General features: G+C 39.4%; 1 protein-coding gene across 1 annotated transcript; it reads right to left on the minus strand.

The window, feature by feature from the left end:
* Positions 1-13,873: 13,873 nt before the first annotated feature.
* Positions 13,874-15,283, minus strand: LOC131244121 (ubiquitin-like-specific protease ESD4). The gene is made up of 4 exons (XM_058243776.1): positions 14,756-15,283; positions 14,565-14,660; positions 14,318-14,473; positions 13,874-14,224 (listed from the first exon to the last, which is right to left on the minus strand). The coding sequence occupies exons 1-4, from the start codon at positions 15,281-15,283 to the stop codon at positions 13,874-13,876; spliced, it is 1,131 nt and encodes a 376-aa protein (XP_058099759.1).
* Positions 15,284-17,922: the final 2,639 nt, after the last annotated feature.

Genomic DNA, 17,922 nt, shown 5'->3' on the forward strand with positions numbered 1-17,922 from the left:
ACCAAGGGGATTTCAATGGTAGACGTTCAATGCTCCAATGTTTTAAGCAGTGGCCCACCAGATAAGTAGATCTGTCTCATTTTGCCTCAAGCCATAAAATGAGCTTGCAAAAGGATGGATGGTTTGGATGCAACACATGCATCAGCGGCCCCATGGAGATGGACGGCATGGTTAAAGCACACCTCATGGTGGGGTCCAAACGTGTGGCCCACCAGATCACGAAATGGATGGATGGTAGAGATACAACACACGTATCATCTGGTGGGGCCGTACCTGGCACACCAGATAGATGGACTGTAGGGATACAACACATTCATCATCTAGTGGGAATCCACAGTCCCAACCAGGGACGGTGTGGATGAAACCATACATTACGGTGAGTCCCACCGTCCAGACTTCTCTGGACGGTGAGGATCTCTCCTCTCGTCAGCTGCTATAGGTATGGTGGGTCCCACGTGGAAGTGTCCCACCATAACATCTATTTAATACAAAATATATATATATATAATATTACATATGTATACTGCATATATGAGATGGCTACGCAGATCCACCGTCCAGATCCATTTGGACGGTGCAGATTACATATATTTTAAAGGTGAGTCCCACATGAGAGGGTGGCCCACCATAACATTGCACATATATTAATATTAATATAATATTAATGTAATATATATATAATATCATCCAATCCAACGTCCAGCAGAAGATGGACGGTTGGATACAAATCATACTTCACGGTGGGTACCCACAGACCTTGCTGACGTCAAATGGCAGATGGGCCCCACCATCTGGACGGTTTAGATATCACCTGGGACCCACATAACTGGCTGATGTTTAAATGGTAGTGGATCCCACCATCTGGCATATGGATGGTGGGGATTTAAAGTTGATGGACAGTGTGAATATCATACACAATACACGGTTAGACCCACCGTCCCAGCCCATGGACGGTGGGGATATGTAACGCATTAATCAAGGTGGGTCCCTCAATGCTGGGCAACATACACCAGCCAATCTCCTGTCCAAAGAGGTGGGTCCCACATGGGGCCCACACGTACAGTTCTGCTCTTGTATATATAACGTACAACATATGCGCGCGCGCGCGCGCATAATATAATAATATATCATGTTATAATATTATAATATAATGTAATATTATAAAATATATATATATATATATATTATAAAACACCCATCCGACGTCCAGCCAAGTTGGACGGTGCTGGATGATGCCCATTCACCATGGTGGTCCCATGTAATGGGCCACGAGATTTGGATCAAGCTGATATTTATTTATCCCTTTCATCCGGGCCTATCTGACCGTCCGGTCATGTAGGCCCCAACCGGGATCAAGGTGGCCCACTTGTTGGGACGTCATGGGTAAAATACACACATCATAGTTGGGCCATTAATCATAGAGAAAGAAAGAGAGGGAGAGCAAGAGAAAAGGGGAGAGATCGGCGACGACGGAGGGGCCCTGCCATTATGGGCCCCTCTTGGATACAAGCATACATCAAGGTGGGTCCCACCATATGTGGGCCCTTAAATCACAAAAAGGAAAATACAAAAAAAGGAAGAATGTGGGTCCAAGATCACCTACCGTCCACTTCTTCTCGGCTCCTTGGAAAGGTAATCCCCTTAGCTTTGATTTCAACGGAAGGTGACGAGGTTTTGATGGTTGAGATGAGAGATGAGAGGCTAGGAAGTGGGCCACATTAGAGCTTCTCCGTGAGAGTTTGGGAAGCTCATATGTTGGAGCTTTTGGTTGCTTGGAAATGAATTTGAGAAATGAGAGAGAGAGAGAGGGGGTTGTAAGGAGAGAGAGGGGGATGGGTGATGGAGTAATGGGTGTGTAAGAGCTTTGTTGACTTTTGGGGTAGTTTGTGTAAGAAGGGTATGGGTTGTGTAAGGAATTGTTGACTTATGAGGTTGCTTGGGGATGAGGTGTGAGGTGATGTGTACTTGACCCTTGATGGGATTGATTAATTGATTGATTGATGTGACATGTTGTAAAGATTCTCTCAGAATTCGCACGCAGAACGTTTTTCTCGAACTGAACGCGGGCCCACATCTCCTGGCCTGGGTATCAGATCGGTGCGTGAGTTGCGACATCGAAACCGCGGTGACGGTGTGGTCCCTAGGGTACAAGTCTCGGATCGAGCCAACTCTGGTTTGCAGGACTCAATTTAGGATCGTGTGCAAACACCAATAACAGATCGCGGATCACCGAAAATCGACCGGGAGGACCGCGGAAGCCTACGGAACGATACGGGCTAGGATACGGGCCTTACATGGACGTTCAATTATCCCGTTTTCAACCCACTTGAGGATTGGAAACGGTTCATTTTTGGTCTCGTATCCTAAAATGTACTCACAAAATGGATGGACGAGGAGGATTTCTCCAAACATCACAGTGGGCCTCACCTGGGTTCCAGCGCAGAAACTTCCTAGAGAAATTTACCACTATAAATGCCACCTTTTATCCAGCGGTTTTTAACTTACCAAACTTAGACTTGCCAACTTAGACTTGCAAGTGCGGACAACCATTTTTAGGATGAAAATACCCCTCCTTTTTCACTGCTGTTGCTTTTTCTCTCCCTTTAACGGAAAACCCACGCATGGTTTTTCAAAACACATCCCTTCATTCCATTGCAACGAAAAACCGACGCATTGCCGTTTTTCTTATCATTTTCCTTACTAAAATTCAAACTTTATCATCTGCATATTATCATTATACATTTGGCATTTTTCATCTTAGTGAGGGTTACGTGGAATCCTCTAAACTGGTTGCACCTCCAATCTTCGAAAAGGTTCAAATTAATCCCTCACTCGAAAGCACCCTTCCTCAACTTACATTGAGCGAGGCTACGGTTGCAAGAGGTATAGATATTAAAAAAAACCCTAGTGTGGTTTATAGATACTTTCCTCTATAGTATTGGACAACGATTAATTGACTGCCTGTGGAAATTCAGCTAGTAATTCACTGAGGGTGCTTGGTCAAACTTAGTCATTACACGCTTGAATTTGAAGAAGAACTCACGGAAATTGAGACGAGCCCAAGTCAACGACAATTGATCGACTACTCGTCGAATTTCATGTGAAGTTCGGTGGATTTCATGTCAGGCTCTTACAATTTCATTTGTTAGGCTTAGTCAATTTTATGCGTTGATCGTTCAAATTCATGTGAAACTCGTTCAATTCCATTTGAAGCTCACTCAATTTCATTTTTGGGCTCACTCAATTTCATGTTAGGGTCGCTCAATTTAATGTTTGCCTAACTCAATGTCATGCTAGGCTCGCTCAATTCAATGTTTGCCCAGCTCAATTTCATGCTAGGCTCGCTCAATTCAATGTTTGCCCAACTCAATTTCATGCTAGGCTCGCTCAATTCAATGTTTGCCCAACTCAATTTCATGCTAGGCTCGCTCAATTCAATGTTTGCCCAACTCAATTTCATGCTAGGCTCGCTCAATTTAATGTTTGCCCAGCTTAATTTCATGATAGGCTCACTCAATTTAATGTTTGCATTGATAAATTTCATGTTTGTCTTGATGAATTTCATTCTTGTCTCACTCAATTTCATGTTTGCGTTGCTCAATTTCTAGTTTTCCACGCTCAATTTTCAGTTTACCATGCTTAATTTCAGCTTTCCTCGCTTAATTGTTAGTTTACCTCGCTTAATATATAGTTTACCTCGCTCAATTTTCGCTCTTCGTTTGTTGAATTTCTAGTTTGCCTCGTTCAAAATCTACATTGCATCGCTAAATTTTCAGGCTTCCCTCACTCAATTATTTCCTTTGCGTCGTTCAAATTCGAACTTCCCTTAATCGATTTCATTTTTCCCTCGTTCAATTTCTAGTTTGCCTCGCCCAATTTCTAGCTTGTCTCGCTGAACTTTCACTCTTCCCTCACTGAATTTCTAATTTGCCTCGTTCAATTTACAGGTTGCGTCACTGAATTTTCATGCTTCTCTCGCTTGATTATTTGTTTTCCCTTGCTCAAATTCGAACTTCCCTCACTCGATTTCATGTTTCCCTTGCTCAATTTCTACTTTGCTTCGTCGAAGTGCACGTTTGCCTCGTGGAATCGGATGTTTGCCTTAATCATTTTCATGTTTGCCGCGCTTAATTTTAGTTGAGGTTTATTCCATTTTATCCGAATCTTGCTCAAATTTATCAAGTGCTTGATATTTAGTATTAATGTATATGAGGTAATGCTTAAATTCCTATTACTTTAATTCTATATGGATTAACCACGTGTAGAGAAGTTAGCCTTGTATCCCCTCGTGATTGCTTAAATATAGGTATATTTCTACTAGATATGACATGAACCTTCAAATCACATTTTATTTTGTCTTATAAACTGTACAATGTGGAATATATGTTGAATGTTGAATGAACTTTTAAATATTCCAAATTGCTTAACCATACTTGAGATCGATATGCCACGTTTGTGGGCCGTCATTTGAACTTAGAGGAATTATAAGAATCCATGTTAAATTCATGTGTTCATGTTTAATATCATGATTTGATAATATCTACAATTGAAAGAGCAATCTTGCCAAAATTTAAGGGATGTACGTGGGTACCATGATGCATAACATCCACGCATGACATATGAGCCTTACCGGGTGCTCAATGTAAGCCACATGCTGCTCCAGTTACTAAAATAGCTATTTGAACCTATCTAAAATTCCCTCAGAACTAGGGAAATTGTGAACCTAGAGACATAAAACTTTAGGACCCTTTGGAAATTTCAGATTTAGTTGTTTGAATGTAGAAATGAAACTTAGGTTCCCTTGAAATCATTAGAATAGTCATTCAAACTTGGTTGGAATCACTTTGGAATTATGACATTTGAGAAGATAGAGACTCAATATTTTAAGTTCTCTAGGAGATTGCCTACATAACCATGAAACCTAGGAACAAAACCTAGGTCCCAATTAAAAACTATTAGAATGGTCGTTTGAACTTAGAACTAAACTTAGGAATTGTGGGAGAACAAATAAACTGCTATGATGTATATTAGATTGAACAAGAACGTTCCTTGAACTTGACCTCCAATGAACTTTTTAACAATATAGGATTTGAATTTTCCCATAATTTTCCTTAGTTGAAATGACAACGTTAAGACACTCAGTAGACAGTAGGTGAAACGAGTTTAGGCATTGTAAGCAGTTCCTTACCCATTAGATTGTACCTTAGATCAAATTTAAGCACTACCTAAACTTAAAACCCGCACTAAGAGTTAAAAATTAAAATTCCCTAAGAATCTCATTAGTTAGAGATAATATTTCTCACAACTTTTAGCAATTAGCACTAACTAGAAGCGAATTTATAAAGGTTTGAGAAAAAATTTTCAGCTCTAGATGAAGCATATTGAGACTAGGATTTTATAATTTGAATCCCCAAATACATCCCTTTGATCAGAAACAACATCTCTTGTATGTTCCAACAATTAGAAATAATTAATAGTGAAAATTTAGAAATTTAGGTGAAATTTCAACCCTAGACTCTGCTTGTTGAGACTAGCTTTGAAATTTTATGTAAGTTTAACATATTTAAAACTCAAATCCTCATGTAGAAATGTTAGGCTCCTAGATATTTTTTTGAAAGCGTATTAGGCCATCATAGAATTGTCCCTTGTTAAAATAGAAGACTATATGATATTCCATGATAGATAGCGTCGCTGAATTTAATAAGCACCACATGAAATCATTCGTATCTCTGAATTTATAATCCATATAAGCTCTTGTTGTTTATTTAAAAAATTTAACGCATTGCTTACTCTTTATTTCCTTAAGCTCTGTATCATACTCATCTATTATGGAACGTGAGTACTCGGTCCTCTATTATTTAATCGGGTTTTGTCTTATGGTAAGCTTCCATTGCTTAACAATTCACTAATATAATGTCATTGTATTGGTTTTTAGATAATGTCTACGAGAATCATCTGCTGTTATGGCGGGGAGATGGAATATGAATACAAGCGATACTCATACACTGGTGGGGATTCGAAATTTTTTTTGCTATGTGTCGAGACTACGTATGAGGAGCTTCTATCTAGAATTTATAGGATTATTAAGAGTCAATCAATAGATTATGATATTAGGATGAAAGTAATGTATCCTTGCACAAACGAATCAATCCCTCCAACCATAATCGTAGACGACGATGACGAGCGAGAGTTCCTGGCAACATAGTTGGAGCATTCAGATAAATTCATTCCTTTAGTCATCGAGACAACGCAACACATTAATAGGACAACACACATAGACAGTGTGCTTGAGGAGCATGGCGTGGAATTTGAATATATGACATCTCCGTTACAAGTGCTAATAAGCAACGATCAATTGCCCAAGCCACCTCAAACATCAAACTTTGCGAGTAGCCAAGTCAGCTGGGCACGTGACCTTAACCTCATTTATGAATACATGGCACCGCCTTTAGCAACAAAAGTAGATCTGCCATCATCATCCACCACTCGAGCTGTACGTGTAAGCAACATTCCACTTCCAGACCTTACTGAAACATCAAACTTCATCACTCGTCAAGTTCCCGTGCCATTTGATGATGCTGCATTCACCAATGCAGCACTGGTGGAATATATGGATTTATTAGGTGAACTAATCGATATAACCATTGGACAAATGTTTAAGGACAAGAGTCAGTGCCAGTATGTTCTGAGCCAATTTGCAATTCGCAATAAATTCTAGTATAGGATACTGTACTCAAATTCTAGGACATTTACCGTGGTGTGCTTCGAAGATAAATACGAATGGAGGGTTCATGTATCTCAGGTGAATGATACCGGGATATTCAAGATATGGAGTTATACATCAGAACACACGGGCGACATATCATAGATGAAGAGTGATCACCGATAAGCAAGCAGTAAGTTAGCGTGTGATCTGATTGTTAGCTGCATTGATCAACGGCTAGGTCACGTGATATTATCTTCGCTATGAAAGAGGAATATAATATTCTTATCAGTTATAGGAAGGCATGGAAAGCTAAGGATCTTGTAATTAATCACGTGATGGGGTCTTATGAAAACTCTTACAATTAACTCCCCTTATATTTGCATTAGTTGAAGATTGTCAACCAGGGGATGGTGACTGTCGTGCTTGTTAACAAAGAGGCTTTGAGGTTCGAGAGGTGTTTTGTAGCGCTCGGACAATGCGTTCGAAGTTTTCAGAATTCTATGCGGAAGGTATTGACCATTGACGAGACACACTTAAAGGGCAAATACAAGGGTGTTCTATTCATTGCCACGACCTTTGATGGGGACAATCATATTTTCCAGTTACATTTGGCATCGGAGAATTAGAGAATAGCAGCAGCTGGAATTGGTTCCTTACCTACCTTAACGATGCGTTAGGGTCTCTTCCGGGTCTTGTGATTATATCCGACTGACATAAAGGTTTAATGAAAGAGGTTCCCCAAGTCTTCCCACATGCAATCCATGGCTACTGCACTTACCATATCTATAGAAATTTGGTGGACACTTTTAAAGAAAAGTCCTTGGAGATGTATTACTGACGGGCTATGAAGACATGCAGGAGGGCTGAATTCAAAAAGTTAATGTATGATATCGAAATGGCCAACCCCCCCGTGCATGCATGGTTGAGAGAAATTGAGTACGAAAAATGGACATCTTCATACTTTCCAGGAAGAAGATTCAACTTGGTAACTACAAACATATCCAAGTATGCCCTCTTCAAAGAAGCACGCAAATACCCCGTTACTAAATTGATAGAGGCGGTAAGATTTAAGATACATGAATTGTTTTATAAGAGAAGAGAATCTGCAGTATCATTTGTATGTCCGTTGACACTATGGGTGGAGGAACAATTAAAGGATCTTATACAGAAGGCGCGAGATGTTCGCTGTCATCCGATTTCTCAAGATGAGTACTATGTTGTGGGAGATTATAATGATAAAGTCAAGCTCAACTCGCTTTCATGTACATGTCGTGTGTTTGACGTGAAGGGGTACCCTTGTATGCATGTCATGTCAGCATGTATAAACTACAATCTTCATCATTACCGTACTGTTCCCCATTCTATACGGCGCAAAATTACTTGACCACATAACGAATCGGTGTACCCAGTACGTGATAAGAGCGAATGAAAGATTATAGATGGCTTCAAGGAGTATTGTGCAAATATTGTGCAAATATTAAACTCCCAAGACAGAAGAGGTCATCTGGAAGACCAAAAAAGCTAAGAATTCCCTCGCATGGAGAAGAACCGAAAATAGTAAAGTGCGGGCGATGTAAACAAACAAGGTATAATCACCGGAAGTGCAAGTTTCCTATACCTGATGTATAGCATACTTTGTAATTTATTTAGTATTTTATATGATATATATTGTAATATATTTTATGTATTGATGTCCCTGCTCAATTTTCTCTCATGCAATAATCTTTTGGTTGCCTCGCTCAATTTCTAAGTTGTCTCGCTCATTTTCAGTTTGTCTCGCTAAATTTCTTAAGCTGCCTCACTTAATTTCTACTTTGCCTCGCTCAATTTGTAAGTTGCCTCGCTCAATTCCTTGGCTCCCTCACTCAATTCCTAGGTTCCCTCACTCAATTACTAGGTTCCCTCGCTCAATTTCTAGGTTCCCTTGCTCAATTTATAGGTTACCTCACTCAATTCCTCGGTTCCCTCGCTGAATTTCTAGGTTCCCTCGCTAAATTCCTAGGTTTCCTCACTCAATTTTCAGGTTGCCTCGCTCAATTACTAGGTTCCCTCGCTCTATTCATAGGTTTCCTCGCTCATTTTCTAGGTTTCCTCGCTCAATTATTAGGTCCCCCCGCTTAATTTCTAGGTTCCTTTGCTCAATTTCTAGGTTGCCTTGCTCAATTACTAGGTTCCCTCACTCAATTCCTAAGTTTCCTCACTGAATTCCTATGTTTCCTTGCTCATTTTCTAAGTTCCCTCGCTCAATTTCTAGGTTCTCTCGCTCAATTTCTACATTGCCTCCCTCAATTCTTAGGTTCCCTGGCTGAATTTCTAGGTTCCCTCACTGAATTCCTAGGTTTCCTCATTCATTTTCTAGGTTCCCTCGCTTAATTCCTCAGTTCCCTCGCTCAATTTCTAGGTTCCCTTGCTCAATTTCTAGGTTGTCTCGCTCAAATTCTATGTTCCCCCGCTCAATTCCTAGGTTCCCTCGCTGAATTCCTATGTTTCATCGCTCATTTTCTAGGTTCCCTCGCTAAATTTGGTGCATATTAACAGCAGATTAACTGAATTCCTGTAAACACACATTTACATGTCGACCTCTTTAATCAATTAAGACAAACAATAAAGATCTCATATCACATGAGGTGTGTGAGTTTAATCATGCAACCCTTCACTCCACCTAATTTTTTGCTTTAAAAACTTCCGAACAAATAGTATATGTAGACAAAATCCTAATTTGATATGCAAGTACATGGGTCCAATACATAGTCCTTTATTAAATTCAATGTTTGAAAAAGCCCATGGCTCATGTGTTTAAATCCATCTTTGGGAAGATTGAGGATTCAGAAGCATTGTTCACGAGTAAGAAATGCTTCTTACAATGTAATAGTTTTGCACGACGGTTCCTTCACCAGCTCTATTAGCTGTAACTAGTTTTACCGCTAGTTGAAACTGGTTTGAAAAGTCAGCAGCAAGTGTCATTAGGAGAAGAGATTTTTAGCAAAAATCTCTCAACTTGTTAGTGGTTAGTTGGCAATCTTAGGTATATATAAAGAGACTGAATTGTGTTGTGTGTGTGAAAAAGAAAAGACCAATGAATACAATCAATCTAGAGTATTTTAAAGTATTGCTAGTGCTGAATATCTCCTTATATGCCATCTTAACAAACTTTTCTTTTTATTTTATTTTATTTTATTTTATTTTTTGGGTTAGCTTTTATAAAATCATATGATTCATATAAAAAGGGATTCAAAGGTGGGATTCAAATTGTTTTGCTTAAGAATCGACTCAAATCCTAAATCGTAGGATTTTGACAACCTGGATGCACGCTGAGATATTCTAGCATGGACATGGCATGCATTCTACTGATTATTTTATTTTTTATTTACCAAGTGCTACCGATGTGTAATTTTGTAAGGAAATAGAAAAATTGGCTAGGGTCCATCATTTTGTAAGTTTGATTAGAGCCATTCTCAACATAAGCATGGATGGGTTCTTCTTTTTCTTTTCTTTTTTCTAATAATTTCTTGCTCTCACTATGTGCGTAAAATTGAGTGGCATCAAGTTAGTGAGGTAACAGATCAATGTCTCTTACATGCTCCTCAACAACTGCATGTAGAGTTGCATCCAACAATATTGGCACTGATATGATAGTCTGAGTCTTCGACACAAGCATAAGGATTCAAAATCAACTGTGAAAAACTAAGTTGCCTAAAGCACCTCAGCATAAAACTCAAACTGGAGAATTACATGATGATACAAAGATCACAATGGAACAAAGAAAATTAAGAGTAATGTTAAAAAACAGAAAAATAAAATAAAAGAAAAGAAAAACAAAAGAAAAGGTACATTTGGTTAAGAAAGACAACTAAGTGAAGCCAACATATGTCGGAAAATGGCAAAAGAACATTCCAATAAACCATGCGACAAAACCGAGGAAAAGTGCCAAAAGATTAAGGCATGATGATTTGAGATAGAAATGGGCTAAGATTGAGTCAACAACTACTTTCTTTGGTAGAAACTGCACCTATATAAGATAAAAGAAAACCGAGTAAAGCAAAAGGATGAATCGGTGGATATGGGAAGCATACCAAAACAATCACATTACTGCACTGCCTGTTACTCATTGACTAGATCAGCACTATAACCTAGTTGTTGTTAGTACCTTACTGGTTTCAATTGGCTAATTTGAATTTAGAAGCATACCCAAAGCAATTTGACAATGAGCAAGTTGCAACTTCCACAATCACAACACAGCAGGAATTCTGGTCAGCTAAGGTTGGTACAATCACATGTACTTGAGTCAGTTGGATTGATGCTATTTGTTTGGATTGCAACAACATGAATTCCCACATTATAACCATTAAGTTAATTCCAGTAGCATTTTTCTACTGCAATATGAAAAGTGGCAGTTGCGATTTGAATAGCATTTTTCTAATGCAAGATGAAAACAACATGAATTTGCGAATCTTTTCATTCAAAATCATGCATCATGATGCATTCGTCTTGCGTTTGGGCATCAAATACAATGGGGAAAATTTCACATGCATCATTCACCGATTCACCTATGAATCTAAACACGTATTGAACAATCATTCCTGTAAAAGAAATATATTAGAGAGGTAAAGAACAAGAAGCAATCAATTTCTTAGAGAAGAAAATGAAAAATTATCCAACGGTCTCATACGGTGAGACAGTACATGTAAATCCAAGTTCTTGTATATGGATGTTGGTCTTCTTCTTCTTCTTCTTCTTCTTCTTCTTCTTCATGCGAAAGCTAGAAAAAAGCGTGCACGAGGTTGGACATCTATATCAACCATCTATATTAAGTCCAGGCAAGAGTACCTTGTGCATTGGCTACAACTCACCTAGTTGTAGCTACTTATCCATCATATACGTGGCGTAAATACATGCTGGTCTGAATTTAGAACCTGCTCAACATTGGACCCACTGTGAACGGAACATAGTCGAGCTAAACTAATGGATAAAAAGGGGCAAGAACTTCAGAGGATTTAGACTCCTTTAGGATTGTGTGATTGGCTAACTTGTGACAGAACCCATATATCATCCCAGAGTCCTATACAATCAAGTTTTGGTTTGTTTTTGGATTCGAACTCCTGCGTTGATTGGTTTTCAAATCCTGTATCATTGACTTAAGTGAACTTACATCATGAAACTCTAATAAAAGAGATCCATAAATACATAATATTGAAAAGAAAATATCATAGGGCTAAGTGAACTTACATCATGAAATCCCCAAGTAAGAGTAATGCCTTAAAAGAAATGACGAAATGGCCGGGGAAAAGTTGAAAAGAGAAAATCTATATGGCTAGAGAAAGGCTTTACAAGGTGTTATTTGGATGTCTAATGCCAATATTTGTCGAAATGCATATTGCAAATATCAACGCAAAAGAAAATAAATTCTAGAGGTTACATTGGCATGAACCTTCATTCAAAATTTTCAGTTTCTCTCATCTCCTAATGCTTACGAATTTCTGGAAAATAAAAGGTTTGGCACTGTTAAGAACATCATAAACTGTATTACCATTTCATGACACCATGTGAAACTTCTAGGATCAAACTAGAAAACTCTTGCCTAACTCACATAGGTACCTAATGTGGGTAACTTTCTCTAACATGGTTAAATGATTTAACATGCATAAAATCCATCCCATCACTCAGGTAGACCATTCCTTGTTTGGCCTTAATCCAGAAATCAACTGATTCAACAATCGTCCTGTTTAAAAGTATACAGAACGTCAGAAACCACTAAATTCTCATGACATGGCAAATGGACTGTTGGACTGAACAATTCATAGCCCACTTATGGATGGTCCATTTCTCATAAAATGCAGCAAATGGGTTTCAACATTCAATCCATAAACAATTTTGAGGACCATTTCTCCATATGTATTGACCATACAAAAAAGCCACGTATAAGACAATATGCCACATGGTGTAACTGCTGAGACAGATGTACATTAGTCTATGGACTGTTGGCAAGTATTTTTAAAGCTGTCTGATCATCAGGCTTGACCCGGTCGACCGAGTGGACCCAGTCGACCAGGTGGACCCGATCGACCCTGATACGTTGGAAGCTAGGAATTGAGCGAGGGAAGCTAGGAATTGAGCAAGGCAACCTAGGAATTGAGCGAGGGAACCTTACAATTGAGTGAGGGAACCTAGGAATTGAGCGAGGGAAGCTAGAAATTCAGCGAGGCAAGCTAAAAATTGAGTGAGGGAACCTAGGAATTGAGCGAGGCATGCTAAAAATTGAGCGAGGGAACCTAAGAATTGAGCGAGGCAAGCAAAAAATTAAGCGAGAGAACCTAAGAATTGAGCGAGGCAACCTAGGAATTGAGTGAGGGAAGCTAGAAATTGAGCGAGGGAACCTAAGAATTGAGCGAGGCAACCTACAAATTGAGCGAGCAACTTAGAAATTGAGTGAGGGAAGCTAGAAATTGAGCGAGGGAACCTAAGAATTGAGTGAGGCAGCCTATAAATTGAGCGAGGCAACCTACGAATTGAGCAAGGCAATGTAGAAATTCAGTGAGGCAACCTAGGAATTGAGCGAGGGAAGCTAGAAATTGAGAGAGGCAACCTAAGAATTGAGTGAGGCAACGTAGAAATTCAGCGAGGTAACCTATGAATTGAGTGAGGCAAACTAGGAATTGAGCGAGGCAACATATAAATTGAGCGAGGGAACCTAGGAATTAAGCGAGACAACCTAGGAATTGCATGAGGCAACATAGAAAATCAGCGAGGCAACCTATGAATTAAGCGAGGCAACCTAGGAATTGAGCAAGGGAAGCTAGCAATTTAGCGAGGCAAGATATAAATTGAGAGAGGGAACCTAGGAATTGAGCGAGGCAACCTAGGAATTGAGTGAGGCAACGTAGAAATTAAGCGAGGCAACATAGAAATTGAGCAAGGGAAAGTATAAGGTGGGCTAGGGAAACTTGAAATTAGGTGGGGCAAACTAGAAGTTAAACAAAGTAAGCATGAAAGTTGAGCGATGGAAACATTTACACGTTATGAAATTTAATTCATTATAAATTTTCCTGAAGTACAAATTGTGCGGGGTATATACAACACTATATATAATACAACATTCCACAAAATTTTCCTCTTCATCTCATGCCTGCGACAAGTATCATTTACAGGTTATAGACAAACAATCATACACTACGACTTCCTCCAATGTATAGTGAATTTTTGCATGTCTGTTCCCTCCAAGGTGCGATAGTTGTAAAGTATATCGATGAATTTCATTACAAATATGCCACAGTCAAAACCATTGCTTTGCTTTGGCATAGATTTCTCTTCTTTGGCGGTCCATGTCTTCCCTTCAAGCACGATGACGTCTCCGGTGGCATGGAAGAGAATCGGGAGCGCCTCCGTCATCAATTTGATCTTCTGCTTATACTTTAAGAGAGCATTTGACACTAAGCTATCAATAATAACGATCTTCCGTTGTCTTGGATATAAGACCATTAAGAACCAATGAGAGTTATCATGGTTGACGAGTACATAAACCTGTCCATGTTTAAGAAGTAGGCTATCAGTAAAAAAAACATGATCAAAGAACACATTACAACCAGGCTTGATGTTATGTGATGAATGCTTTACCCGTTCACTATATCGAATCTCCTTGGCGTGTGATTTACCCTGCTGCTTGACAAATGCGATGACATTGTTCATCTTGCCTACCAACTTTGCACGTTTCGAAGCAGACTTCGAGTCCCGATACGCCTTTAGAGTTGGCATACTAGTTTGAAGGCATGCCTATTACAAACGTAATCAAAGATCAATACAAGTAGAAAAACATGAATTAATAGAAAAAATAAATTAGCGATAATCTGAAGTAAACATTTACCGTAAAATAAGTGGCACAGAACTTGCAATCTTGGGGATATGCAATTGCACAATCAGACTGCCTTTCCTCTAGGAAGTCAACATATTTATCAATAGCCTATTCCACAAAATAATATGATTAAGCAATAATCGATTAAAAGATATAACTATATGAAAGTCAATGTATATAGACACTCTCATACGAATGCTTACCACACTATCAACCCACGCGTCATCTACCCATAAGGACTTGAACCATGAAGCCGCTGCCGTCTCCTTATTTGCTTCACAGTAGTTTTCTAGCTCTTTCAGTTCATCCATCGATAGCATCCTAAATGGATCAATCTGTAGATGAAATGGTATCGGAGATGTAGGAAAGTTTACGGCTTCCTCAGATCGCCTCACCACGTTCGGGGTTGTATCGATCGAAGATAGGGACAAGAATGGAGAAACCATATAATAGGATGGCTTCATTACCCTTTTAGTTCTCCTTACATAAATGGGAGGAGAAATGGGTGCTTCATCCAATAGAGTACGCTCGGCCATACCATACGATTGCACCTCCAACTCCACATTTCTTTGTTCTTTTTCTTCCATATCCTCTACCTCCACTTTCTTCTTCAACTCCTCGTCCTCATCCCTCAAAAACTGTCCGCTTTGTATATAGAAATCTTCCTTCTCCTTTTTCAAGGCCTCCCTCTCTTTCGCTAAGTTTTCAGTTTGTCTTGACAACTCACACATCCGCCTATTTAATTCCTCTCTCCCTGAAGAACAATTCCTTCTCTTTCTTCAACTGCGCTCTCTCGTTTAGATCTTCTCTCTCCATCTTCAACAATTCCTTCTCTTTCAATAACGCCTCCCTCTCATCGAGTCTCTCTTCTCTCTTTCTCAACTCTTCCTTCTCTTTCCTCAGCTCATCCCTCTCCTTCATCAACTCCTCTCTCTCCTTCTTTAACTCATCTCTCCCAACCCTAAATTCATCCATCAAAAGAGATGGTTTCATGATATTTCCTCCTGATCCCTCTCCTTGTACGCCTTTTTAATCACTTTTCGCTGATCCCTCCTCACCCTCATTATCATTCTCGTTACCCTCATCGCTCAATTCCTGGGTTTCGATGACCTATAAAAGGTATCAATGCACATATAAGAGTCGAAAAACTTTTAGCGATGAATTAAACAACATTCCATTTTAATTAAACGTTCATGATATCTTACCTGAAAACTATCACGGAGGAAGCGAACGACGTTCGTTTCCTATTCTCGTAGGGTGGGTTCCAAGTTTTTTATTAAGATAGTCTGCAAAAGAACCCAGACTGATGTTAATATACAGAGTGTAAGTGTCAAATTAAGTAAAGTGAACAGCGGAGAAATACATATACTTACAGCTTCACTCTAAAAAATTGCATGTATTTTGTTGTACCTCTAATCCTTGCAGCCTTGATATTGAATGAAGTGTGAAATTTGCGAGGGAACAAAAGAAATAACACACTCTCGTAGGGCCGGTAATCTCTCTACAACCCATATCTGTTTTAATGAGATTGCATGAGGATAAAAATCCATAATTGAATATAATCATGTAGAATAAAGAAAGAGTTCTTACCTACAAAGGAAAGACACAACCATATACATTGTAGCGAACCACACCTGATGCCATCATAGTAGCTGCGGTCCCTTATGCATTGTATTGTAGGCCAAACTACCCCAAGGATAGCTATAGAAATCCTCTATAGAGTCTACTAGGTACATATAATCCATGTTACACATAGTTTTCGATTTGGTTCCCCTAACAAAACACTCTACACATATAAGTAGAGCAACCTTCACAACATCCTTGTGCTTATTGGTGTCGACTAATTTATTAAACACATTTAATAAATGCTTCTTAAAAATTAGATACTTGTTGAAGTATTTGTCCATTAATGTACTCCTGATGGGACGTTTTTTTATATTGTAAGCTCCCTAGTCTTAAGCCCCGTTATGAGGGCGAAGTCCATCTCTGTGAATTGCAACCGTCTCCCCCGTATCTCAAATATAAGATCACCTTTATATCTTACAAGAAGAAGGTGAAATAAAGCCCCTATAAATTGAAAGAATGAGAGGTGTAATAAGAAGGAAAATGGGGATTGCTTGAACAGACTTAGCCGAGTATCATGCTTCTCTAATTCACCCTTCACTATGTCGAACCACCATCTCAATAAACACTTAGAGGATGGGTTTGGGAATTGAGAACAAGAATCATTACCTACAAACATGTAATGGAAAATATATTAAAAGTAAATTTCACTACTAAAAGAATCATAATGCAAAAAATTAAACATAGTTGAAATTGAGCGAAACAAACTAAAAATTGAGCGAGGCAAATTAGAAAATGAGTGAGGGAAACATGAAATTCAGCAAGGCAAACATTAAATTCAGTGAGGCAAGATGAAATTGAGCGAGGCAACCTAAAAAATTGAGCGAGGCAAGGTGAAATTGAGTGGAAAACCTAGAATTTGAGCGAGGCAACCAAGAAATTCAGCGAGGGAACAGAGACAATGAGCGAGGGAACCTAGAAATTGAGCGAGGCAACCTCAGATTTGAGTGAGGCAACCTAGGAATTGAGCAAGGGAAGCTAGAAATTGAGTGAGGGAAGCTAGAAATTGAGCGAGGCAACCCTAAGAATTGATCAAGAGGGAACCTAGGAATTGAGCAAGAGGGAACCTAGGAATTGAGAGAGGCAACGTAGAAATTTAGCGAGCTAACCTAAGAATTGAGCGAGGGAACCTAGAAATTGAGCGAGGGAACCTAGAAATTGAGCGAGGCAACCTATGAATTGAGCGAGGCAACCTAGGAATTGAGTGAGGTAACATAGAAATTTAGTGATGCAACCTAGGAATTGAGCGAGGGAAGCTAGAAATTGAGCGAGGGAACCTAGAAATTCAGCGAGGCAACCTAGGATTTCAGTGAGGCAACCTAGGAATTGAGCAAGGAAAGCTAAAAATTAAGCGAGGGAACCTAGAAATTTAGCGAGGCAACCTAGGAATTGAGCGAGAAAACCTAAAAATTCAGCGAGGCAACCTGGGATTTGAGCGAGGGAACCTAGAAATTGAGCGAGGGAACCTAGGAATTGAGCGTGGGAAGCTAGAAATTAAGTTAGGGAACCTAGAAATTCAGCAAGGCAACCTAGAATTTGAGCGAGGGAACTTAGAAATTCAGCAAGGTAGCCTAGAATTTGAGTGAGGCAACCTCGGAATTGAGCGAGGGAAGTTAGAAATTGAGGGAAGCTAAAAATTGAGTGAGGGAACCTAGAAATTCAACGAGGCAACATAGGAATTGAGTGAGGCAACCTAGGAAATGAGTGAGGCAACGTAGGAATTCAGCGGGGCAACCTAGGAATTGAG

The sequence above is a fragment of the Magnolia sinica genome, chromosome 4 (genome assembly GCF_029962835.1).
Source record: "Magnolia sinica isolate HGM2019 chromosome 4, MsV1, whole genome shotgun sequence".
NCBI classification, from domain to species: domain Eukaryota; kingdom Viridiplantae; phylum Streptophyta; class Magnoliopsida; order Magnoliales; family Magnoliaceae; genus Magnolia; species Magnolia sinica.